Genomic DNA, 25,665 nt, shown 5'->3' with positions numbered 1-25,665 from the left:
AACCAAAATACACTGATATTTATATTAGTATTAATATAAATATACTAGTATTATTACTAGTATGCACACAATTTCAGTTTCATTCATCCATCAATCAATCCATCCAGAAAAATGTGGATAGATTTGTTAGGATAATTATCACTGATGATGTGTGAGTTTATTACACCTTGGTATTGGCTACCTGTTACGTGTCAGAACTGATGTTTTAATCTTCTGCAAACTCTAAGCAACTTCTCTGATCTGAGCAAGATTACAACTTCTATCAGAATCTGTTGTCATGTCTCCTGGTTATTTAATACATAGAGGTTATGAAGTGTTATTTAAAGAGTTTGTCCCGAGTGATCTCTTTTCAGAGAAAAGAACTGGAGAGTTGGAGCATTAAGGTGCCTACACAGAGAATATCTTTAACAGATTGATGGATGTTTTCCCTTTAGGCTACATTAGAGAATATCATCCTTCAAACGCAGCAAAATCAAATTTTGAAATTTGTCCCAGGTATTGCCAAAGTCTATGAATTAAAATTATTGGTGGGGACATGTCCACACCAGTCCTTCACAAAGTTACGGCTGTGAATTGAAACATGGGTGCTCAAAGTGCAGTCCAGGGGCCGTATGCAGTCCTCAAAATGTTTGTACACAGCGCCTGACTGAAACTCATAAATTTATACAAATTTGGCTCTCCAACAAATGGGCTTATATATTTTTTTTAGAATAACAATCATTATTTTAAAAGGTCTTTAATTTTAAATCTTTAAAACAAGATACCATTCTATCATAAGCAATGTAGTTTTATTATTTAAGTAAGTGGGGTAGTAAACATCCAACAACTTCTTATTGTGTTTTTGTTATAAGAATAGACTAAAAATCTTAAACCAATAAAAGATACTGAACAATTTCCCTCAAAATATTGGGAAATTGCACACTTTTCTTTCTTTAAGAGAAACATCTAATATCTTTTTTGGACTCACAATACTTCATTCTTTTCTGCTTTGTCTTATTAAATTATTGCATGTTTAATTGATGACAGGGCAAGTTTTGACTATAAAACTACTTTGTATCTTTAATAAGAAAAGGAGTTATTGCATCTGAATGGTTTAGATAAATTTTGCCCATTACGGAAGAAGTTTGAACACTTTGAATTAAAAGTAATATATACTATTGCTGAAAAGCAGGAGTTTTTAGGATGAAGAATTACAAAGAATTCAAAATTTACTTAGCATATAATTAGGGCTGGGAATCGATTCAAATTCTTAGAATCAATTTGATTTCAAATCTTAAAATTTGAAGAGATTTTCAATCCAATTTGATTCTCGTGTTATATTAACATCCAACAGTTAAATACCGTAATACAATTATGGTCATTGATGGCGGCTGTAAAGGCAGTGAATGAGGTTGCTGTTTTCTTTTTTTTTTTTTAAATCAAAATCTATCTTTAGTTATATGAATTGATCATTTCAAATTAATATGAGAATCGATTCAGAATAAAAAAATATATTTTTTAACACAGTCCTAATTATAATGCATGTCATGACTGTGTAGTGAAATGGAGTGACAGTAACTGCAGGAATAGTACCCTGGGTCAGCCCTACTGCCCCCAGACCACCGCCAAGTTCTTCAGCCTACACCCTTTTTACCAGAGCTGCACCAATAAAATCAAAAAAATAAACAGAACCTGTTAGATAATTGCTTGATCAGCTCTTATTAATGATCAGTTGATTTAAAAACTCAGCTTTTTTCTGTATATCAAATGCAATGCCTCCCATAACTTGCTTATATTTTCTGCAAAAAAAGAAAGAACAAAATACTTTAGTCAAGAGTGAAACCTTAAAATGAGGTAGTGTTCAGGGACATGTACCTTGATCTATGAAAGAAAATTATTCTATGATTTCTTGTTAGTTCAGATCTGCCGCTTCTATAAAAGAATCTTAGGCTAACGTTTTTCTCTTTTACATAGCACAGTCCTTGGAAAAATACTGGGCATAACTTCAACTAGAAATCTGTATTAACGCTGCTATAGATTTTTTTTTGCCATTTTTCTTCTAAGAGATAATTTGACAAAAGACCAATAAAAGGCATGAATTATCAGAGGTGACATGTCCTGTGCTGTTTTAAAGCTAACGAGTAATAGTCGGATGGAAGGGGAGATGGTCAGATAGCTGGGGGCCTTCTCCCAGGTATTGCTCCATTTACTGTGGTGAAGAAAGCTCTCGATTTACCAGCCTTTCCACATTCCTGCTTTCACCTAAGGTCAGGAGATATGGATCATGCTGAAAGACCAAGATTGCAGATACAAGCAATTTTTATGGGATGGCCTGACTCATTCTTAAGGGTGGATTATGGGTTAGGGTAAGGAGCACCATCATTTCAGAGAAACACTGATTAGAACTTCTGCCTCTTAAGATTGAAAGGAGTCTCCTTCCTTTTGGATGTTTATTAAGAATTGCCCTTCTGGGGGTCCACTGGTAAATTCAGAATAACCCAAAGGGACTACATATCCCCTCTCCCCCTTCTCCTTTGCCTCATACCTCTTCAACCAGGTCTCAGAAAAATGGAAGAGAACGGACGGATACAATGCCTCATCTAGTCAAACCTGTCTATATCAAAAACCTTAAATCAAATAAAATCAGATATGTATTATATAACAACAAACATAATATAGGTTTAATAGATCTTAAATTGTTAAAAATGTATGTTTTTTTTCAGTAGAAAGGTCAAGGTCATGTATTTTTATATTTTTAATTATTAGTATTTTTATGTTTTTAATATAAATTTTTTTTTTTATATGGAGATCTGGGCTTAATAAAAAATGTACCCTTCTGCTTATAGGTTTTGTTTCTTTTTTCAAAAGGTAATTTATTTATGAGTGTACAATTTTCCCATTTAAGAAAATTATAAATTCACTGTAGTAATTAAAAACGGAAAAAAGTAATAACACATAAAATTGTATGAGTAAATAATGAGTAAGTAAAATAAAATATTGATTTTGAATTTTTGTTTGGACACATAATTATAAAAAGCCAATTGACCGAGACAAATGAAAGTACCTTGCTCATGAACAGTGAACCAAAATACCCATTAAGAGCAGCATTTACTGATTTACTGAACATTACAGAAAATGCCTGATTTCAGTGACTGAAAGTGTTGCTCAACAAAATGTTTGTTCAGGAGCTCAAACAGGGTTTACATATCTTATATATATATATAATTATATCTTATTTATTCATTTTATCCTGCTTGACCCCTCAGGGTCGTGGTGAGGCTGATGCCTATCTCTAGCAATCCATGCCAGTCACCCTAAAAGTCATGTTTTTGGACAGTGTGATAAAGCCAGAGTACCTGGGGAGAAACCATACATGCAAAGGGAGAACATGCAAAGTCCAAATAGAAAGAACCAGGACCCAGGAATTGAGCCTAGGACCTATTTTGTGCAAAGTAACAGTGCTGCAAACTACATCCCCATGCAGCCCTAATTCTATTTGCATGTTAATTTTTTTTCTTTTTTTGCATTTCAGTTTGTCTTTCATTCATTCATTCATTTAGATAAAACCTCCATGACTGTAAAATATCTTTCCAAGAGGGACCTGGCAATACAGCAGCACCATTTACAAGAATTAACAAATTAAACATAGCTGCTCAGTCTGAACTAGAAAGCTTTGTTGCTAAACTGTTGGCCTCATTGTGACTTTTCCTGCAGTTTACAGGGTTTGTATTGCTATTAAGGGCCGATAGGCATTGAAAAAATCTAGGGGGAAACCCAGTTGATATTGTTGCCTCAAACACCTGACTAAAACGTTAAATGATTTTTTAATGTCTTTAATTTGTTAAATGGCCCCTACTTACCCTTATCATGCTATAAATTTATATTGGACATGCTAGATCATGGATTCAGAGTTAAAACCTTTGGAAACATCTATCGAGAAGATAAGGTTATGTTCCGAATAAAGAAAACAAACAGATCCAAAGGAAAAAAAAACAATTTATTACATTCTCAAAACCACATATAGTGTATCCGATTGGACAACAATATATATTGAGCTTTGTGACTGTTATTTTTGAACTAGTAATATACCTGTTGTACATTTTGTCATAGAGGGAAACAAGAAAGGGAGTCAGACTATTGTTCTTTTGTTTGCACCTTTTCTAAAGATTTTTAATTAGAAAAAGAAAATCACTGACTTTACAAGACCAAAGGTGGAGACTCATGAAGAAAATGTGGATAAAAGACTGACAAATGACTGAAAATCACAGCAAAAGAAACAGAAACCCAAATAAAATATCTTTCGAACACTAACAGATTTTTTTTTTATTCTATGAATCTGAACTTGAAGGTTACAACATTAGGACAAACAAAGAGGGGCTTTGACACTTTCTGTGGTTAACATTCACAAAAATAGAGCTTACGTCCACAGTGATTATGGTTATGGGTCTTAGATGCAAAGATGTGAGGAGTACAAGGCTAAAAAGATGACACTTGCAATAAAGGGACAAGAGATTACAGCTATCTCCCTGAGCAGCAAGTAGCACGTCCGTAGTAAGACATTATAATAACCTTAACAGTGTGTTATGTACATGAATGAACTGTAAACAGGTATGGCTGATTTTGTTTCAGACATGGAACAAAAATAATAATAACAAAACAGACTAACCGAAGTCTTACTGGCATGGAAGCAAAACTCAGGGGGGCAGCTGGTAGCTCTGTCTGGCCTTGGACTAGTGTCAAGTGAGGAAGAGGAAAGTATAAGTGCTTGATATTTGGAAAAGTGTTGGGTGTAGGACTAAAGGAGAGAAACTCCAAATGTACAAAATAATACAGTTGCACCAACCAGCAGAGAGGTTTTTATGATGCATATGGACCATTGCAAACCCAGCCTTGAGCTAACAAAAACACTTTCAGCAAAACACAGTTACATCAATGTACTCCTGCCGTACTGAATGACAGTCAGAAACACCAGACAGTGTTACCCCCTGTCATTATATAGTCCATTAAGTCATCTTTTGGCTTGCCCTCTCTGTCGCTTAGTGCCCGCGCTTGTCCTCATGTCTCTGTCAGAGAGGGGGAGTCAGCAGTTCTTTCTTTTCCTTCGTCTTTCTTTACTGTGTGCAAGTTTGCTGCCTCCTGCTTGCTAGGATAAATCTGCAACAAGTGTCCACCCCCTCACTGGCAGACTGGCTGTCCCTTTGCTGTTGTGCCAAGAGGGGTTTGCTGCAGTGGAAACCTGAGAATTCTGCCAAAAGAGGAAAACTCATCCAGAAAAAAAAAATAAAATATACAAAAAAGATCTGAGTCCAAACATCAGTTGTGCCTCCGTGTCCACTTTACTCCTTTTTCTCCGTCCATTACTCTTTCCATATACTCACATAGATATCTATTTACATTCTTATTTAAAATATCTTTTTTTTTATATATATATATAAATGTGTATATAAATTAAAGATAGTTTTATCTTTTCCTGTCTCTAAGTGGCATTTACAAGGAAGGGGGTTTGAGGGACTGAGGTTTTTTTCATTGCATTACAAAAGCCCACGAAAAGGCAGCACCTAATACTACTTACTGTGAGTTAAACTGATTGCTGTCTTGACTCTAGACAGTGAGTCAATTTGTTTGAGTCAACTGGTTTCTATGCATATCAGAGGAAGCTCTGATCTGTGATCTTGGTCCCTAAATGAGAATCAGTGAAAGGGTGCGTGAAAATGCATGTGCATCCCTCTGAGATGTATAATATCGAGAGCTTTTGCCTAACATCTGCAGTAATATTCATCAACTTCTTGCCAGTTCTATGTGAGAAACTTTGTTTTAGATTTGCAGGTTTGTACATTCATCATTGTTTGGTTCTTATTTGTGCACTGGTGCTAATAAAAGAGATACATTCATAACTAGTTCGGTGATCCCCAGTGGATCCATACTTTAATATATTTTAGAGCTTGGAGCTTTTAACATGCCATGTGGGCTGCTGTGATTTTAATAAGATGCCCGAGCACTGATTTACAATGCTACAATTTGCAGTTGAGCAGAAGTATCTATGGTATGTAGTGTAAGGTGCTTTGCCTGCTGGGATAGTGGAGGACTACTTAGGGAGACTGAGTATTTATAGTCCTTGATTGTCTCTTTAACTGCTGGTTTCTGTTGTTCTCTGTCTCACGTTTGCCTCCTCTAATTTCTAGAATCCTCTCTAGTTTTATCTCTGTATTTAGCTGTCGGTGGAATCCGGCAGAGGCATTTCGCTACCAAAAACTTCCCGGTACAGAGGTGGAAAACTGTAGGCAGTCTCTGGGTGCACCAAACGGAAAAACTCCAGTTTATCAACGTGGAGGTTACAGATGGACTTCATTACAGGCAGCTTCGACAACATCTGGGGGGGACAGAAAGCAAGACACATTTGGTGAGAAAATGTATGAGTTTAGTGCTACGTAAAAGGTTCTTTAAGTTTTTTTTTTTTTTACGTTAACAACTTTAAATAAACAAAAATAATGTGTTTCAACAAAATTTGTTTAAACACAATAAAACACAATTCTACTTGGTCATTTTCATGTAAGGCATTGAGGAAAGTTTTTGTTATACGATTTAGTTCCTCTGTTTTTTGATAATATGCCAGCACAGGTGTTTTCTGTGTTTCTGTTACTTACTGTCTTGTTTTATCCAATCAAAATTCATGTTCTGTTTTACAATCAAGGGAAGTCTTTTCGTTTACACAAATGTTAGTTCCTCTAATTGTGTTTTACTGCAGTGTTCATCAGGTGTTTTTAATTGCTCTTCTTTGCTTTATATCAATCTGAACTGGGCTGGGTTGCCTTTGCTTAATATAAAAATATTAAATTTTACATATATTGCTATCCGTTTGTTTTGAAACTGAAACATGAACAACAAGAAATGTAATTTTACAGCATTGCTTCTGTATAGGAAAAAAAACTTATTTTTTTAAACTGCTTTTAAGAGATTAGAATAAAATAAAGCTGATGATACTTTATAAAGTACATTTTAAATGAAAGCTTAAATGATTAGAATACCTATATTATCATACCTTGATTCATTTGACTCTATAATATGCTCATATCTAAAACTTTTTCTGCCTCTTGTCCAAGACGCCCTTGAAAAAGGAGGTTTTACAATCTCAATGAGACGCTCCTGGTTAAATGAAGTGTAGATGAAAAATTTTAAACTTGAAATGTATCTTATTAACTCTGAAGTTAGGTTTTCTGGCAATTCAAAAAAAAAAATCGGATCCAAGAAATGTGTTTTATCTGTGGAAAAATATTGAAGAAATTGGCTTTTGTTTACCTTGTCTAATTTCTCCTCAGAAGCTCCACTCTTCTGTAGACTGTGCTGCAGAGCCAGGTAGGCTTTCTCTTGGAGTTTCTGAACATTCTGACTATCTGACAGCCAGGGTCGATCTATAAAAGCATAGATTAAAACAAAGCTCAAACTTTGTAATGATTTCACATTTAAAACTATATCTGAAATTGTTCACGCTCTGCAGTTTATATCTTAACAACTGCTTCATGCATTAAACTTAAAACTTATTATATGACTCAAATGATGACATATCTCTCCCAATGGCAAGTTCAAATTAATAATTTATGCAAAGCAACTTGTAAACCGTAACGGAACTGATTTTGGTGTATACTATTCATTGCTTTGTCTAAACAAACAGTAATTAAGTTAAAGGCTGCCCAATAGAAACAATGACACAAAATGCAAGACTTAGCAAAATAACCTTTAAAACTAAAAATAAAATCAGCACGTGAACTTATAATATAAACATGAATTAATGTTTTGCTTTTACAGAATCAATCATTCATAAGGCATCTTTTTTAAATCTTACTAGAGCTTAAACAGCAACATAGACATTTGAGAATTGTTTGGTTGCTCTTCCAGGTCTTTATAAATGCTTGCATGACAGAATGAGAAGCAAAAAAACTTACCAGGCGATAAAAGAACAGCAGCGCTAAACAGGGCCATCTCCTCATCTGAGAGCTGAAGACGACAAAGTCCCTTTCCAAGCTCAAACACGGCATTCACCAGATCATCACACCCTGCATAGACAACACAGTACATCAGATAGATGACTACGAAATAAGATACTCTGATTGGTCTATTTTTTATAGGATAGAACCAAAATATAATCTGCTGTGTAGGAATAAGGCCTCTTTGTCTGCAAATTATAACAAAAGGGAAATAAACTTCTATCAGCTTACCTAAGGTTCTTGTAAATCTCACCAACAGTATCTATTAAAGTGTGAATACTCTTTAAAATTGTGCCTTGTAATAACCACAAACATTGGGCTATTTTATTAGGACTTTTGCCAAATTGAAACCTATTTATAGTTTTGCTAAGCTTCCCTGTTGCATTACAGGGTCTGTGTGCAAATGCATAATAGCCCTTTAATAACATGGCATAACGCTTTGATAATGCTGGTGGTCATCCAGGTCATAGTCATTCCCAAAAAAAAAAGAAATAAAAAAACAATCCACTGGACTTTGTTTCCAAGTTTGAAGACATTTTGCTTCACATCCAGGAACCTTTTTCAATTTAAAATGTCAGGAATAGCGTTGAGTATAAAGCCTAGAACTTAGCGCTATTCCTGAAATTTGGAATTAAAAACCTTCCTGGATGTGAAGCAAAATGTCTTCAAACTTGGAAACAGTCCAGTGGATTGTTTTTTAAATTTCTTTATTTGGAATGGCTTTGATAATGCAAAGTGTATTCTATATGAAATTAAGGGCACAGTAATTTCAATTTCTCCCACTTGGTGGCGATATGATATCATATAGTTGTTGATACCAAAGGTGGAACCTCAGGCTAAACATTTGGCTTCTCTTACAGGTTTGATCTAATTTAAAGGTCAACCAGAAATAGCTCAGCAGTTACAACAACTTTTTTTTTTCTTTTTCTTGGCAACTGTGTCACACTTATCCTGAAAAACCTTTCTTAGTAGATTCAGCTTTTCTTTAGTATATAGAAAGCAGTCTATCAGCTTACCCAAGACATGTAGAACGTCAGCGTATGAATGTGCATTAACTATGCAAGTGTTTTAATGCTTACACAATTTTGCCCAAATTTATCCTCACCGAGAGCTTTGAAGAACTGAGCTGGGGCAAATTTTCCGTTGAAGAAGATGGTGCTGTTGTTGCTGTTAAAGGCGCGGCACATGCGTATGAGTAGGACCTCCAGACAACCTAAAAAAAGGTAGCCAGAAACAGAGGAATAGACACGCAGAGATGGAGAGAGAGACGACGTAGAAGAAGAGGAAGAGAACGAAGAGGAAGATGCAGGACGAGGAAAGGCGCAAAAATACTCCAAACATGCAAAAACATACAACAAATTGTCAATTTTGAGTCAGATTAGGACACAGTATATACAAGAGCAAATTGATGGGACAGTATTTTTAAGTATTGTACAAATATTCAACAAGGTTCATTTTTTTTCAAAAAGTAAAAACATTGTTAAATATATGCAGGTAATTGTAAATATAATTTTTTGCAGAATTTTTTTATTTCTCCCCAGTGTTTAGAGCAGGGTGGCATAAATATTTTGAACGTAAAAAAAAAATTATATAAATTAACAGGCAGAGGTAGAAGGTTGGAGACAAAGAACAAGAAGGAAGGAAATTCAGTTAGCAAGATTAAAACTTTGAGGACTTTAAAATAACTAATCTTTACAGAGAAAAACGAGCTAATAGAGTATTTTATTTTGTATTTTTTTTTTATTTTGGAATTCACACTGACCTGCTTTTAGTAATATAATCTGATCATTCTGGCACAGGTCCATGAAACCTGTGATGCGCTTGGCAAACTCCACCACGTACTGGATGGCATTGGTGATGTGGTGTGCACACTGCTGCCACATCCACTCCGCTGACTGAAAAAAGGCCACAAAAACAGAATTATGTTAAGATACATTTTATGACAGGTCGATACAAATGTCATCTGACATTCTGTTTTGTTATTAGAAATAATACCTTAACTATTATAAAAGCTGGAGTCCGAACTTTGGGAATAAAATCACACCTAATTTTAGCGGCGTTCAAAAACTGCAAGGCGCGTACAGAACATATTCCCTATATAGTGTACTTAGCAGCTAGGCTAATTGTAGAGCTGGATTTTATGTTGCATTATTAGTCTTAATAGTAGTCCTAAGTAGTCTTAGTAGTAGTTTAATAGTTTCACTTTATAGATGATTAGTTTATAAGAGTCTTTGGCTTTACACACACTTTTAATGTGGCATTACTCAGGGTTCTGTGCTTAGACTGCTGTCTAATGACTTTCCTATTATTCTGTACAGCTGGAACATAAGTCTGTAAAATTACATCACATCCCATGTCACAGTTTTTCAGCAATATGAGCTATAAACCATATAAAACTCTTATTTACATGGAGATCAATGAAATACTTATTATATAAAGTTCATAATTAAATACAACTTAAACTTGACACTAAATCTTTTTTTCCTCCAGCTTTTTATTGTCATTACTCTGTCACAAGTACAGAGCCATGAAATGAACATTTAACCCATCCCTTTTGGGAACAGTGGGCTGCCATTGTGCAGCGCACAGGGAGCAGGGGTGGGGTTAAGGGTCTTGTTAAGGTCTCCCAGAGTGGCAGTCCGTGGGAGTGGGGTTTGAACTCATAACGTCTGGATTCCAAGCACAATGCCCTAACCACTAGGCCACCACTCCCCCAACTCTTTTGTAAACTTTTGTTTAAAAGATGTGTTTAGCAATAGTAAAATGTTGCCTTAAACACCATGTTTTATTGCTTTTTTTGCATACCTTGTTTTGAAAACCTCGTGTTTCTTCGGGTGTGTAATGTACCAAGGTGAATCTCTTCATGTCTTCGGCGCTGTATTGACATGTTTCCAAGTGTGACTTGACAATACTCTGAGTGATGTGCTCTATACAAACAAACAAAAACATACCTCCAAAGTCAGTTTTGTCTTGCTCAGAACATTTTTGAGGCTACTGGAGTAAGTTAATGCTTTGAAAAAACAATAAAGGCATTGCTGATTTATTATTCAGAAATAAACCGGTGCCAGAGCATTTTCACCCATACCTCATTAGCTTTTAGATGTTTTCTACCTTCACCACTAGTTACAATTCATCTGAAATGTCTCCCTTTACTATCCACAGAAGTTTCCTTTTGTGATATAATAAACATGAAATCTATTATTACACATATGATATCAATAATATATTTATATATATTATTACTATAGATAATATAAATCCTTTGTTCTAAACAGTTTGTGAATTAAAGAATTATCTGTCTAGCCCCCGTTCTAACATTGCCCTTGCTCCTCTGCATCATAACTAGGAGATCTATCCTTGTCCTTGGTTATCAGTAAATTATCCTTGCAGAAATGCAAGGTTAAGGAAAATATTGTTCCAATAAATCAAATGATGAAACTGGCAGGAATGTTAGCAATAATTGATCAGTTCAGTTTTTCTTCAGCTCTTTCATAAAAAATTAAAAGAGGAAAAAGAGCCAAGCTACGTGAGTAATATAAGCCTTTTTCAAATCCATCCAGTAACTGCTTTTCTTTGACAACATTTCAATAACCAAGGTCAATCTTCTAGTTTAGTTTTAATATAATGTTTGTGATGTTCCTTTTTTCTTTAGTAATAATTGATCCTTAGTCGTTATATTTTTCTTTTTAGTCTCACCAAGGTCTGTTATTGAGAAGTCTTCAGGCAGATGGTCCAAAGATGAGTGTCTGCGTCCTAGAAGCGAGTGTGTAAGCAGAAGCTGACTCCCACAGCTGTCTCCTGTGTCCATTATGGTCTGCTGTGGGGAGTTGTGGTTGGATAAGGAAGCAGAAGATGAGGATGAAGAGTTGGATGTGCTTCCGGTGCTGGTTCCTCCACCTCCCAGCAGCTCCAGGCTGCAGTACTCGCTGGCCTCCTCAGGCGTCAGCGGCAGGTCGAACAGATCGGGCAGCGCAGCGATGTCGTCCAGGTCGCTAAGGGTTGAGGTGGAACCTACACTGCTGTAGGTTTGGCTCAAGCCCTCTTCACCGTCGTCCGCCCCGCTGCCACAGCCTCCATCCTCCCTGGGTAGAGACAGCACAGTGGGTCCACTGGAGCCCACACATTCTTGAGACTTCTGATGTTTTTGGACCTCGGCGTAGAGGCTGTCGCGTTGCTTCTTTGACATGCGGCCAAATTTCACAGCTGTGGGGAGAAATTACCTTTCACTACACAAAGCAAATTATTTGGTTTTTACAAAATAAAAAAAATTAAAACTGCATGAATAATTTCACTTAGTTAGTGAATAGCTTTTCCCTGGCATTTAACTTTTTTCTCTAGATTTTAGACACCCCTTTTATACAGTGTAATGCAAAGATTTTTTCGTTGTTGCTCTTTTAATGAATATTTACCATCTCGGCTCATGCCCAAAGCCAGACACTTCTGTAGACGGCAATGCTGGCAGCGATTGCGGTTTGTTCGGTCAATCATACAGTTCCTCTGTCGGGAACAAGAGTACATCGCATTGTTCTGCTGGCTACGACGGAAGAAACCCTAGATGCATAAAAGAAATTAAATGAATATCATATCTGCACATTTGAGGCTGGGTAAGCATGATCTTTCACTCCTTGTCCCTTACCTTGCAGCCTTCACAGGTGATGACTCCATAGTGGATCCCTGAGGACTTGTCCCCACAGATCTTACAGGGGATTATCTCGATTTGAGCTGTGGGGTCAAAACAAAACCAATGACAGATTAGAAAACTTACACACAGAAAACTCTACGTGTAGCTATGATCAGTAGGTACAAATATAGCAAAGACATGAGTGGTACAAAACTTCAATTCAGACTGTTTTAGCTGCATCAATCAGCCAGATATTGGATTCCGTGATCTATTCTGATCAATGACTAGCATGCTAAAAAAACATGATTTGATTTTCAGTCAAATGCACAAAAAATATGATTTAAACCTATAGAATCTAAACCATCCTCATGTTCATTTTGTAAACTGATACATAATTACTGATTTATGTGCTAAAGCTGAGGTCTTCAACAGGGGGCACTGTTTCATTCACAACACCTGTCCCATCAACCAGGAATCTGAATCAGAAATGCTTATTATAATCCCATTACATTACTCCATCTGTAATAGAGTGACTATAGGATCAGTTTGATATAACACAATTTCATACAATATATATATTTAGGGGGTCCCTGCTCCATTTCACCATCAGTTTGAGGGTCCTTGGCCTGGAAAACGTTGAAGACCCCTGTGCTAAAGTGAAGGCTAAAGAAATGGCTAGACACACAAGTAAGTCAATGACATCCACTAAAAATCCTGATTGGTGCACTTCTTCTTTAGACAAAAACAAAGAGCTCCATATGAGGGTGTGTTTGGTTTGATTTTGCACTCAGTGGGGCAGAAAACCGCCAACCCTGAGTCTGCCTCTGTCTGAGCAGACTTCCTCTATAAAGATACATTTCCACCACAGTTTGGTTCCAGAGCTAATTTCTTCAACAAATAGAGTGAGGTATTGTGATAGATAATACAGTTTAATGCAAAATATTTAAAATGAAGATTGAATAATCTTTCAGATGGCCTGTGTTTATTGTTTCCCAATTTTCTGTTTCAAAAGATTTTAGTATTTTGTGTTTGAGCAGATGAGAGGTTTTTACAAATCGAACTGCTAAGTCACAGATCTCAAACTCTAAAAGCCTAAAGGCTGATCAGTATCCTTTGGCAAATCTCTGAACTCTGCATTTACTATAGAAAATTAAATAGAAAAACCCCATCTCATTAGTTATATCCAGTGTTTTTGGGTGTTAATAGTATGTCAAATAATCTCTAATGTTCCCTTATTGTAACCAAATAGTAATATATTATGCATCACACATACTTTTGAAAAATATTTTACATTCTGTTTTGACTCTGGAGCTATATAATACGTTAAAATGCTCTCCACAGTTTGAACTTAGTCATCATAATGGATTCTGTTATTTTCTGCACACTTTAACTATTTTGACAGCAAGCATGTTCAGGAAAATGGGAGGACAGCATGTTCTAAATGTGTCCTGAAGGGTCTGTTCTCTCATAAACTTCACAGTAAAGATTTACGGCAGAGGAGACTTTCTAGCAACCAGAAATGTGACTGAAGAGGAACGTTCAGGAGGCAAGGCGAGCAAAAGCTATGTTATGGAAGATTACTGATTTCATCACAGCGCACTGAAAACAGTGGAAAAAGATCCTACAGATGTTTTTGTTGCAGTGATACCAGGTCAATCTGGATGTTCCACCAAAGTTAAGAGCATGTGGAAAGTAACAAAAAGTAAAGTTACATTGGCCAAGAAACTCTTTATAAGGTGGACCAGTGAATAAAACTTGCCAAAACTTGGTTCACACGTACCCCACCTAGATACAACTCTAGCTGGCAAGTAAAGAGATGCGCTATTTAGTTTTTTTTCTAAAATACAAAACAGTTCAAACTCTTTGAGTTTGAACTGTTGAAAAATATATGTGACAGGTCCTTTAATGTGAGTTATTATAAGAATCAGCCTTAACTCTTAAGAACTATATCATTTTTTTTAACGAAACAAAAAGAACACATTGAAAATCTGTTCTGTAGGTAGAAAAAAATTAAAGCTCTTATTTTTATACATTCAATGAATGGGGGTATTTGACCTGCCGATTAGCAATCAAAGTCAGTCAATAAAAAATTGGCAGATTCTGATCTCTTGCTGGTTTATTATTGCATTAATAGGTTAAATAACTCATTTATGGATTAACTGAATTTTCTTCAATTCAAATCAAATATATTTTGTAAATCCCAAAAGGGAAACTAAATCTTGTCATAAATGAAAATTCAAAAACATCCTGGAAAAAAAAACCTACATATTGCCATATCTGAATGTTTTTCTGAATCTCGCCCCTAACCTAAATATATTTGAGAATTAAACATGGCGGTCACATTTTCCTACAATAGCAGCTCTACAGCTGAAGCTCTTAAAACTAATAGTGTTTGCCAGCCTCTAAATCCCCTCACTAATAGTCTGAAAGGTTTCATATCATCCATGGAGAAAAGCCCAAATAGAAATTTTACTGAAAACTCCAAAGGGATATAAGATCCAGCAAACTTTAGAAGTGTGATCATGACATTATGGCGGACAGCTATAAAGGCTTCAGGTTTCGTTATGTGAGCTGTTATATAACCCTGCCACTCCTCTCCAGGAGCTCGACTGACACCATTAAAAGGTTTAGACTTCCAGTTTATGAGTCTAGGAGCCTGAAACATGCCTCATTAACAGAAGTGACTGAAGGTTTAAAACTACCTGGTTGCAAACTCCCTGCTAAAGAAAATTAGTACTTACTTTATTGCTGAGGAGCCTTCTTTTGCTCTTGAAAGACATTTTCCTTTTTTATTCATGTCAATTTTGATCTATTTTAATAAAGCTTTGCTGCATTTAACACCATATGGAGAAATAAATGAATAACTAATCTCTCGGTTCAATTTCAGGCACATATGAGATTTTCATGATATGAATTATTAAAACCAAGATAAACACAAAATAACTTTCTTAATCCCAGCAAAATAACAGTGCAGTTGTATTAACCTTATTTAAAGCACTCATTCATTTTGTATTTAGATTCTGATAAGTAGATTTATGCAGATCTTTAAGCACAATTGTTTTCAGTGTGCAACTAGAATTTCAGGGGGGCATTCTTTTCTGTTCCAAACAGCGAGACAAAAGTGTATCTGACATCTTATTGAAATTATTTTTAACAGTAAAAAATGAAAACCCTTTTAATGTAGTAAAATGTAAAGCTGCTGTCACAGAGTAAACTGACTTGGCACATATGCTGGTGTGTTGAAATGATTAAAAAAAATGTAGGTTTTGTTACTGAAATACATCTTTCTTGAATGATGCATCTGTATCGTGAAATTTAACATGTTTTTTTGTTTGTTTAGAACCAACCGAATAACTGGCAGCAAAATATGATTGCTCGCTGAGTGCCCCTAAACAAGAGGATAATCATAAGATGCTTTTATTTGAAAGTGGGTCATGTCATCATATTTACTTTCAGTTTCAAACACCATGCATGCTGAGCAGAGTGTAGAGGGAGATTGTGCACCATCATCATTGGGTCACTGTTGTGAAATTTTAAAATAGATTCATTGTGATAACAACCACATGTTTTTTTTTTTGGGCATGACAGCAAGAGCTAAATGTGGTTTATGCATCTTTCAAAAGTGGCATACATATACTGCTTTAAAAACCACCTCAAAAAAGCACTTTTAAATGTGCAGGTTTTCCAAATACAATGCATAAGCACATATAATATGACAATAATATTCTGGTTTTATTGAAAATCTATGTTTTGAAGCATGATGTACATATATGGTTGTAATGTAGTTGGTGTTTAGGAGAAAACAGTAAACATTAAAACCATCAAATCTTTGCCTTAGTTGTGTTTTCCTTGACTCTACGCATGAGCGTTCAGAAAGTGCCAGCCTGTTATCAATATTAAAGTAAGCTGTTGATGCAGAGTGATATGCTAAGCATTATTGTAGTCACACAGCTCTGCTTTTCCTTTGTAGGTTAAAAACATCAGATGCTTTCTGTCACCTAGTGCATGTGTGTCGCCTGGTATCCTTTTAATACTTTCAAATTTGAAATCAAGAAATACTGTACAATAAAAAAGACAATGTTGGTAAAGACAGCATGCCACTATTGAGTTAAATCATGTATCAATTGGAAATATTCAAATAAGCCTATAGTCCTTTCCCTAAAGCTTGAAGGTATAACCCCTAAAATAATCTTAACATTTAAAAAAACTACAGAACATCATGAATGCTTGAAAAGAAAGGTAAAAGCAGGCCTGATAAAACAGGACACAGCATAGGACACCACATGACAGTTGCACATATGACACATACACAAAGAAGCCTTTTTTTCCCCCTGCATTAGCTTCAACTACTTCAAGACACAGTCAGTGCCTTGGCTGTGCTGTCCGGGGCGATCTGAATGTTTATGGAAATCTGTTAAGGGATTTCAGAAGCTACTGTTAGAGTCTTTAGTTCTGGAAAATAGAACTTTCCACTTTCTCGTCTGTGCTGAAAAAAACCCAAACAAAACAAAAAATGCTCATCTGCTTCTTTGCTAAAGCTGTTGACTAAAATACACCAACTGATGAGGGCAGCTGCAGGCATGCAATGGAAAAACATCACCCTCCTCCTTGGGCTCTCTGCCCCTCCCTTGCCTTTTGATTATATAACTCTTGCCGGGGAGCATTCTTTGCAAATGCTCATTGAGCAAGATCACTCCAGCAGCACCGTCGCCCCGCCCTCCCCAGACTCCTCGCTCCCCACTGGCTGCACAGTGCTGCCTGCTGCCTCAGCAATGGTGGAGTCATCTGTCAATCTGGAGCAGGAGCCTGTCAGCCCATGTGGATGTTCTGTCCCACTGACACACTTTCCCACTGCAGGCTGGGAGGGAGGCAAACCAGCATTCTGTCCAAACCAGTTTTAAGGTGGAGCGGGGCAAAAAAAAAACAAAAAAACATATAACTGCTTACAGAAAGTGTACTGTTGTATAATACCAAGCTTAGTGAAAATACAAGTTAGTGCACAAAGTATAGCTTTACTGTCCTGTAGCATATCTTCACTGTCGGGTGTCGGTAACATGATCCCACATGTGGTTCGACTGTCATGGTACGGGCTGTGCTGTACACTCACTCTGCTCAAACCTTGAACTTGACCGTCTGCTTCCCACCCCTCTCCCTTCTCCTTTGACATTGAGCTTCTGCTTATTCTATTCTTGTGGCGTGCCGAGAGTCAGAAACACAGATGCCCAGTCAAACATCCAACCAACCCATACACTCTACACATACTTTCCTACCGCACAGCCCTCATGGATACTTGATATACAGGCACAGTCAGAGATAAGTTTCCTTAATGCTACAAGCCGAGACAAGACTTTTCAGGAAAAAACAATATAAAAAGTTTATAGATGTGGTATAACAATATAAAGTGGTTGTTTTTTTTTATTAGTTTTGCTCTTTTGTTGTAAATTATACACTATTATCATCTATCCTCTTAAAGTCGTAAGGAACCGGCTGATCCAATGGTTGCAGTTCTGAATTCTCCCGAGTGGTGCCCGACTTTACACAAGTGAATAAAGTGAATGTGATTGGTCGATTACCTAGAGGGCGGGATTGTTGTGGCGGAAGGTTTGCAAGCATGTTTGACTGTGGCCGGTGTCTCGGAGGCCTCTTGCTAAACAGTTAGCAACTTATTGCTAGTAGGTTCCCAATGGGAAATTACAATTGGGACCAAGTAGCACTTAGAAACGACACTGTCAAGGAATGCTATGGACAGCGGAAACATGCAAGAGGAGGAGAGTTTTCGTCAGAGGTCGTGGATGAGTCTCCACCGTCATACTTTTTTTATTTAGAGGAGGAAAGCGGAGATGAAGATGTTGTGGAAGAGGACACCAGGGCGGCAGAAGCTTGGTTTGGTGTAGAAGACTTCCAGCCGGACATGTTTGAGCCCTTGCCTCACAACGCTGCCAGTTCTGTTAGCTCTACGCCTGCTGAAGACAAAGCTGTCCATCCCCGTGAACACTGGGACGGAACTCAACGGTACAGTAAATTATTCTTATTTCTTATTCAACCTTTACTTATATTAGCTGTGACATATGAATCAAGATGCTATAACCGAAAACATTTGATTGACAGATGACCGTCGATATATGATTGACCGAATTTAGGTGTACAAGCTGACGTATAACTAACTGGCCTGCATAAAATAACGAGAAAAAACCCACAGGTTTATATTTTTAAATACAATTTTTCTAATTTTTGGGACAATATGGTTTGATAAAGAGTACATTTATATACATGTTTAAGCCAGAATAATTTGAAATGTTATTATGACTTTACTACAACTTTTAAAAGAAAAGTTTTTACACTACATGCCTATGGAGACATCTAATGAGGTGAAGAGTATCTGGTTTTTTTTTAGGATTCTTTCTTGATTTTCTTTACTTATATGCCTGGTTTTGATAATGCTACTATTTCAAATATTTATACTTGTTCTGTATGTAGGACCGAAGCAACACATTTAAGCATTATATACAAAAGCTTCATAGATCTGACAAAGATGTAGCAACAAAAACCGGTGGGAGCAGTTTCTGAAGAGGACCGGACAAACCGGAATGATCAGGGGATCTTTGTCTGAGATCTTCAGTGATCATTTGAAGCCAAGCTGTTATGTAAATAGGTTGGCCAGACTGATGTGTTCAATTTGCTGGATATTCAAATCCTGTTTACTTTAGAAGTGCTGCTTCGCCACTTCGTTACTTACACACACAAAAAATAAATAAATAGGCAGACATATCTATAATTTATCTATAATTTTGTATAACTATTCAGTTCTAATGCAACCACTACTTGAATGTCACCAAATCTATGCCGCTCATCATTTATTATTATTAGCTAACCTAAGCTGATTTGCTAGATTATTGAGCCACAAAAAGTAGATTTAGCAGTTTTCTTCTTTGTTACTCTTATTAAAAGCTTTATATTTCCTGGTGTAAATTCATATTTTATTGCTAACCAGCGCTTAAACTTTCAATGTAAATATGTAAAAAAGAAAAAAAAAAAACTAACAATAAATTGCTTCTTTAAGTATTTCAAAGCTATATCCTGAAGTAAACTCTGGCAGGCATGTTTGCACCAACCTTCATCTAACAAGCTGCTCTTATTAAAGATATAAACTCACCCACTGCCGTCAAGGCCAGATTTAGAAGCATGTGGGCCTTCAGCTTAGAGTTAATTCTGGTGCCCCCCATCCTCATTGGTTTATTTTATGCATGCAACTAAAAATATACCAAAAGTGAGATACTCTTCAGCTTTAATCTTTTAAAAATTGTCATAAAAAATATATTTTTTAAATCAGTTGTGTTTATATCGTACACACCAAAATACCTCAGATTGTTTTGAGCTTTTTGTTTTGTTTTTTGGTTGTTTTTTGATATCCTTAACCAATAAAGGGATTTCAAGACATCCGTTCAGATGAAAACCATGGTAAGACCTTATTAATGTCCAGCTAGGACTGTAAGACTGAACCATCTTTGTTCACACTTAGCTAATCTGATGGTAAAACACTGAGTCAACACTCTCCTGTCAGACTTCAGTTAGTTTTTCTATTGATAAATGGATCTCTGACGTATGTTTAATGTGACTTACTTTACTATAACTCAGAAAAGGTAGATCAATGCTATTAAACCTTTAAACAAGTAAATATTTTACAAAGAGGTTGGGAAAAAGGACAACCATTTGGACCGTTTTTTTTTTTTATATTTACCTAAATACATACGTTAGAATATGAATTGTTTTATCAATTTGCTAAATAATCTCAAAGTAGGATGAGTAATACATAATGAGGGCTGTCAATAATGGCTGAGAAAAAAAACAAGGGAAGTAATTAACTTTAACCCCGAGTATCCCTGTTGACCTGCATGGGGTGTTTTTAACCTTTCGCCCTCTTGGGACACTAAGCATTCCAGAGAGATCAATACCAGCTCGGCTGTTTGTTTCTAAAAACACAATGCATCAGGTCCGAAGGGGTTTAGATTTGTCACAAAATATAAAAAGACATCTTCTTAAACTGATCATGGAAAAATAAGAGCAAGTACAGATCTTAATGGGTAAAAAAAGTGTTTTGAGCCATCATGGCTGCAAACCTTTATGCAAAGCAAACAGAGCAACTTTAACCGACAGGACAAACACGTTGGCCTCTGAGCATTTATCAGCCAGCTAAATGTGCAATGTTGTTATCTCTACAAAGAAGTAATTCAGCAGAGGGTGGGGCAGGCTGTAGGAAGAAGGAAAATCACTGACTTTGAGCTTCCAACAACTTGCTTCTCCTTATCCAACGAGCAACGAGCAGGTCATAAACATCCAACATGCCCCATGGCAGGTGTGGCACTTAGTGTGTCAGTGTGTCAAGAGAATGGTGATTTCTAATAAAGCCATACACCTAGCAACATGACTTGACAACCTGCAGCTATACAAAGTTCACACCTAAGTTTTATAATCACCACAACCTGTTGAGGCAAACTTAAATAGTATTCATTTCACAATGCACAACACAAATATTGCAAGTAACAATAGGATTAGAAATACTAGTTGCTCCATTAAAGTTATGTCATAGATTTGAAGCTCCATATTTCTAAAATGTGTGGCTATGTATGCATTTATTTTTACATCCTTGCTGGTAATATTCTTACATCTCTAACATTTTCTATTCAAAAGTATAGAAAAAGGATCTCAATCTAAAGGATGCTTAATGTGCAGAATGTGTAAAGGTTGGTCATTCATTGTTGGTGTGTTCTGTGGACTCTCTCTATTTTAAAAGATGCAAATACCAGTGGAGGCTAAGCTGGGGCCCACAGAGGGGGGACTGGAACAGAGAGGAGCTCTTTACTGGCCTCTCATGCAGGGTGTCTGGCTGTCTGTGACACCAGCCCTAGGATGTTTTACTGGGCTGTTAAACATCTTGTGGAAGACTATAGATATTTAGCTACCTGCTACGGCAGAGCAGAGTAAGCGTCATACCAGACATCATTGCCTTTACAGTATGTCGGCATGTCAAAAGCACAAAGATAAGTCTATAGAATTTGATCCCATTGCCAGATATGTGCTCAGACCAGTGTAGAAAATGCTGACGTGTATTAACAGAGTGCAAACAAAAGGTTGCGTGATGAAAAAAAAACCCTAAATTTTTTTGGCCCGGCCAGCTAAGAAAGGACTATAGTTTGTTTACATTTGGATATCCTGCCAGAGAGGGACCCGCCCTCCATCAGAGGCCCGAATGTTTCTCTGTGTTTAACCCCCCCCACTTCTGTTTTCTTGAGCAGAAAATCAATTTCCTGACTGTTAGAGATAGCATAGTCTTTTTAAGAAAGCTTTCCAAAAAAAAAAAGTAGAAAATGCCATAATGTTGCAAAGCAGTCGGCTAAAACTGGCTAGGATATGGAAGTGGTTTTATTTAAAGGCGGGCTATGGCAGGTGCTGCATGTAGAGTTTTACAAAAAAGTACCAATTTACATCAATGCACATTTGGCTATGAAATCCAGCTCTAACAACAAAGCTCATACAAATCCCTTTGGAAAGATTAAAAGAAGGTCCAGCTGGTTAAAAAAAAACACCATACAGGAATAAAGACATACATAAAAGTTTAACACAAGATTGTATTTTGAAGCCATTTATATATAAAATATATGTATTTATTTTCAACACTATTCTGGTAGTTAAGGCAAGGTTTACGGGTGTTATTTGACTCCAAAATAACAATGTGATACAATATATATAATGTTGTTTTGAAGAAGCCTATAATGCATATTGATGACTCCCTTACATTTTGACTATTGACCAACAAAATAACCAGACTAGTCAGCTCAGTATAAAGGTGTAGCTGGTTAATTAACTTGACAAAGTGATATAACAGCAATAAATATATTTTAATCTAAAAGTTTTCAATCTCATCTGATTCATAAAGTAAAAATATGCTTGTTAAAATTTTTGGTATTCACTGTATAACCAAAAATATATCTGTGGTTTTTAAATATCTCTTTGCAGGTGAGGAAGCAGACTGAAGACGTTTTATTGTTGTCTCCCTTTTATCTCCTCTTTCTTTAATCTTTTCTCCTTTTTCCTGTTTTTCCTTTCCTATTCTACTTACATTGCAGTGTCCACATAATCTGTAATACTCCCTGAATAATTATAATAAAGCCATTTATATGTATAAATCAAGCGGAACAGTATGGCGATAGCCCTACTGCTCCACTTGTGAAAGCAAATTCTGTTGGGCCCTTTTTGGTCAAGACAATTATTCTTATTGCCACATTGCCAGAAAGGACACTGTAAAAAAAAAAAAAAAAAACTTGAATAAAAACATTTCAAATCATTTCAAAACCCCATTGAAAAAAACGATACCAACTTTAGTAGACACTCATTTAGATCAGTGAATCAGGGGTAAATTGGGTCACTGAAGTTCTATTTTATTTTCAATAAATCAGTTTCCTCTTATTTTGATTTACAATCACAATCTTACCATATGTCTTTTTAGGGCTTTTTACACTGACGCCCCATACAGCCTTGGACCGCCTCTGGCAGCAACTACACAGCTGACGCAAGTGATGTTTTATCTAATTGTAATTCACTGCCCCAAAATGCTACGGAAGAGAATTAGGGCTACTGGAAAAAAAAAAGTTAACAGATTTTTAAATATTATTTCAGTTTAATATGGTAAAAAAAAAAAAAGTGGGAATTCTGACTTTAATATCAGAATTCTGACTTTTTTTCTCAGTATTCTGACTTTTTCTCAGAATTCTGACTTTTTCTCAGAATTCTGACTTTAATCTCAGAATTCTGACTTTAATCTCATGATTTTAATATAGATGGGCACCATGAAGGAACAGAAGTGGAAGAACTCAGCTTCACTGACAAATATGTGAGTTATTTGAGAAGGCCAGTGACACAGTGGTGGAAAATGACGGAATTAGGTGAATTTTTACGTGCCCAAGGGGTCCCTGGTGATGCTATTTCATTAATGGAAGAGCAGAAGGTGAATAAAACAAGAGAGCTGGTTTAGTCTCTAAAACAGACATGGCTACAGCTTGATGCTAAGATGTTTGTCAGCTTTCAGAATTCATTTAGAATTCTGAGATTTAAGTCAGAATTATGAGAAAAAAGTCACAGATCTGAGATCAAAGTCAGAAATCTGAGATTAAAGTCAGAAATCTGAGATTAAACTCAGAATTCTGGCTTTTTTTCTCATATTATACTGAAATAAAATGTAAAAATCTGTAAACTTTTTCATTTTTTTCAGTGGCCCTAATCCTCTTCCGTAAAATGCAGTGCGGCTCTTTTCTGGGATTAAATCGCGCAGTCGCTCATAGCGCTGTGCGTTTTGCCGTCACGAAGCTTCTCGGAGGCCTCCTCCCCTCCCTCCGCTGTAAGCGCTGTATAATACTGTGTGACATAACTAGGTCAGTGGAACAGCCGGGTTTCTATCTCCCCCCGTAACTCACACAGTCGGCCATGCTGGCACAGCTATCACACCACAACAACACCACAAATTGTGTTGTAATTATCCACTGTGAAAAAAACACACTTTGCAAATATGCTTATCATGTTATTCAAACTACAATTATATAATTCAGCTTCATAAAAGTAAAAGATTATATAGTCTGACAGTAAGGCCCCTTCCTTATGTGTATATTGATACTCTGCATGAGTAAATGCAAATTTTAAAGGCAGGAAAGGAGATTTGATTTAAAATATAAGAAACCTTATATCGTCGATTACATAATTGTAGTTTTGGTTCACAACATAGTCTCCCCCAGCCCCTCCCCTCACCTCATTGCATAACTTGTGACACGGATCTCCCGAAAAAATCCATAAAAGTCTCAGGTGATAAATGTTATGCCTTTTATCAAGGATCACTGGAAAGCAGGGCACCTCCATGGATAAGAGAATCCACCATTACGCACTAGAAGCGCACAGCTTCCTTGTTGTGAATCCCTCAGAGAGATAATAGGCCTATGCTTTTTCATGTATCAGCATTTATTTACTTTTTTTCTAATTAAGCCCCAGACATCCAGGTCCTGATCATCACACTTGATGTGAATTTTGGTGTCTTAACAGAGCGCCGCCTCCAGTTCTGCGCGGCCATAATCCAGCCAAGAGGGATTAGTGCGCACTGGGAGGAGAGCTCTGTAGAATCCCTGTGCGCACACATGTGGCAGCAAATTCAACCCGAAACCGACATCACTATGATCCAATACAGCTACACAAGCACTGATATGCTTTCACACACTATTACCAATAAAAAAAAAACATCTTACCTCTCATGTTGATGTTTTCTTTAATTCTGAACAGGGCGTTGAAGACTCGGCTTCATGAATTCAGTGATGGAAAACAGTGTGAATAAAAGCGCTGGAGCCTGGCTGAACTGGCTCTATAAATATTAACTTAGTCCCAAATGCGCTGAGGAAAAACACACAAAGATAGAAAATGGGAAAACTCCTTTCAATTATCGCTCGATCAAGTTCGAGCAAAATAAAAGAGTGAAGAAAATCGCTTCTGATCTCATTGTAGCCGTCTGTGCGCACCGAGGAGCAGCTTCGCTTCAACTTTTTTTTTTTTTTTGACAGATCGGATCCTAACGATGAAGGAGCGATGTTTGGATCCCCCCTCCCTCTCTATCCGCCTGCTTTCCTCTCAGTCTACCCTGCTAACCTACTTTCTCCAAGCGTGGACTCTCACATGATCTCACCGCCGACAGCTCCTCCCGCAACAGGCGCGGGGACGCGCACTCGGCAGCGCGTTTTAAGGTGGCCTGGCAAATGATTAATAAAGTCTGCACCTCTTTCCTTTTTCTTTCAGGAAAATAATGTGACAATACTTTCAATGGCATTATGTTTCCCAAAACAGTTTTATTTGTGCATCAGAAGTTTGGTAATATCATACTTTTCTTAAGGCGTGATGTCAGTGTTACAAAAGAAAAAAAGAAAGAAAACGAAAACAAAACAATCTGGTAGCAAAAGCTACCAGACTGGTCCTGTTGAATTGACTTAATGATACCTGTCTCTGCAAACAACCTGCTGCTGTTTCTTCTCATCTCAGAGATATATTGTTGCTTTT

At 36.7% G+C, this 25,665-nt stretch overlaps 1 protein-coding gene across 1 annotated transcript; it reads right to left on the bottom strand.

Moving 5' to 3' along the window:
* Positions 1-4,304: 4,304 nt before the first annotated feature.
* LOC107103192 (nuclear receptor ROR-beta-like) lies at positions 4,305-25,268 on the bottom strand. Its single transcript, XM_015402756.1, has 10 exons — positions 24,867-25,268; positions 12,598-12,683; positions 12,371-12,512; positions 11,658-12,164; positions 10,767-10,888; positions 9,724-9,856; positions 9,067-9,174; positions 7,920-8,030; positions 7,276-7,388; positions 4,305-6,349 (listed from the first exon to the last, which is right to left on the bottom strand). Exons 1-10 carry the CDS (start codon positions 24,871-24,873, stop codon positions 6,188-6,190), a joined length of 1,491 nt encoding a protein of 496 aa, XP_015258242.1. The 5' UTR covers positions 24,874-25,268; the 3' UTR covers positions 4,305-6,187.
* Positions 25,269-25,665: the final 397 nt, after the last annotated feature.

Source organism: Cyprinodon variegatus, unplaced genomic scaffold (genome assembly GCF_000732505.1).
Source record: "Cyprinodon variegatus isolate N-32 unplaced genomic scaffold, C_variegatus-1.0 Scaffold1391, whole genome shotgun sequence".
NCBI lineage: Eukaryota > Metazoa > Chordata > Actinopteri > Cyprinodontiformes > Cyprinodontidae > Cyprinodon > Cyprinodon variegatus.
Note: the sequence above shows the minus strand (reverse complement) of the source record. Positions and strands in the feature narration are given on the sequence as shown.

Bases quoted from the DNA above. Each gene is read 5' to 3' on its own strand.
- LOC107103192 (XM_015402756.1), bottom strand. The intron at 9,857-10,766 runs GTATGCAAAAAA...GCCTTTTTTCAG, and splicing joins CACGAGGTTTTCAAAACAAG to TCAGCGGAGTGGATGTGGCA. The intron at 6,350-7,275 runs GTAAACAAAAGC...TGTCCCCCCCAG, and splicing joins CTGAGGAGAAATTAGACAAG to ATGTTGTCGAAGCTGCCTGT.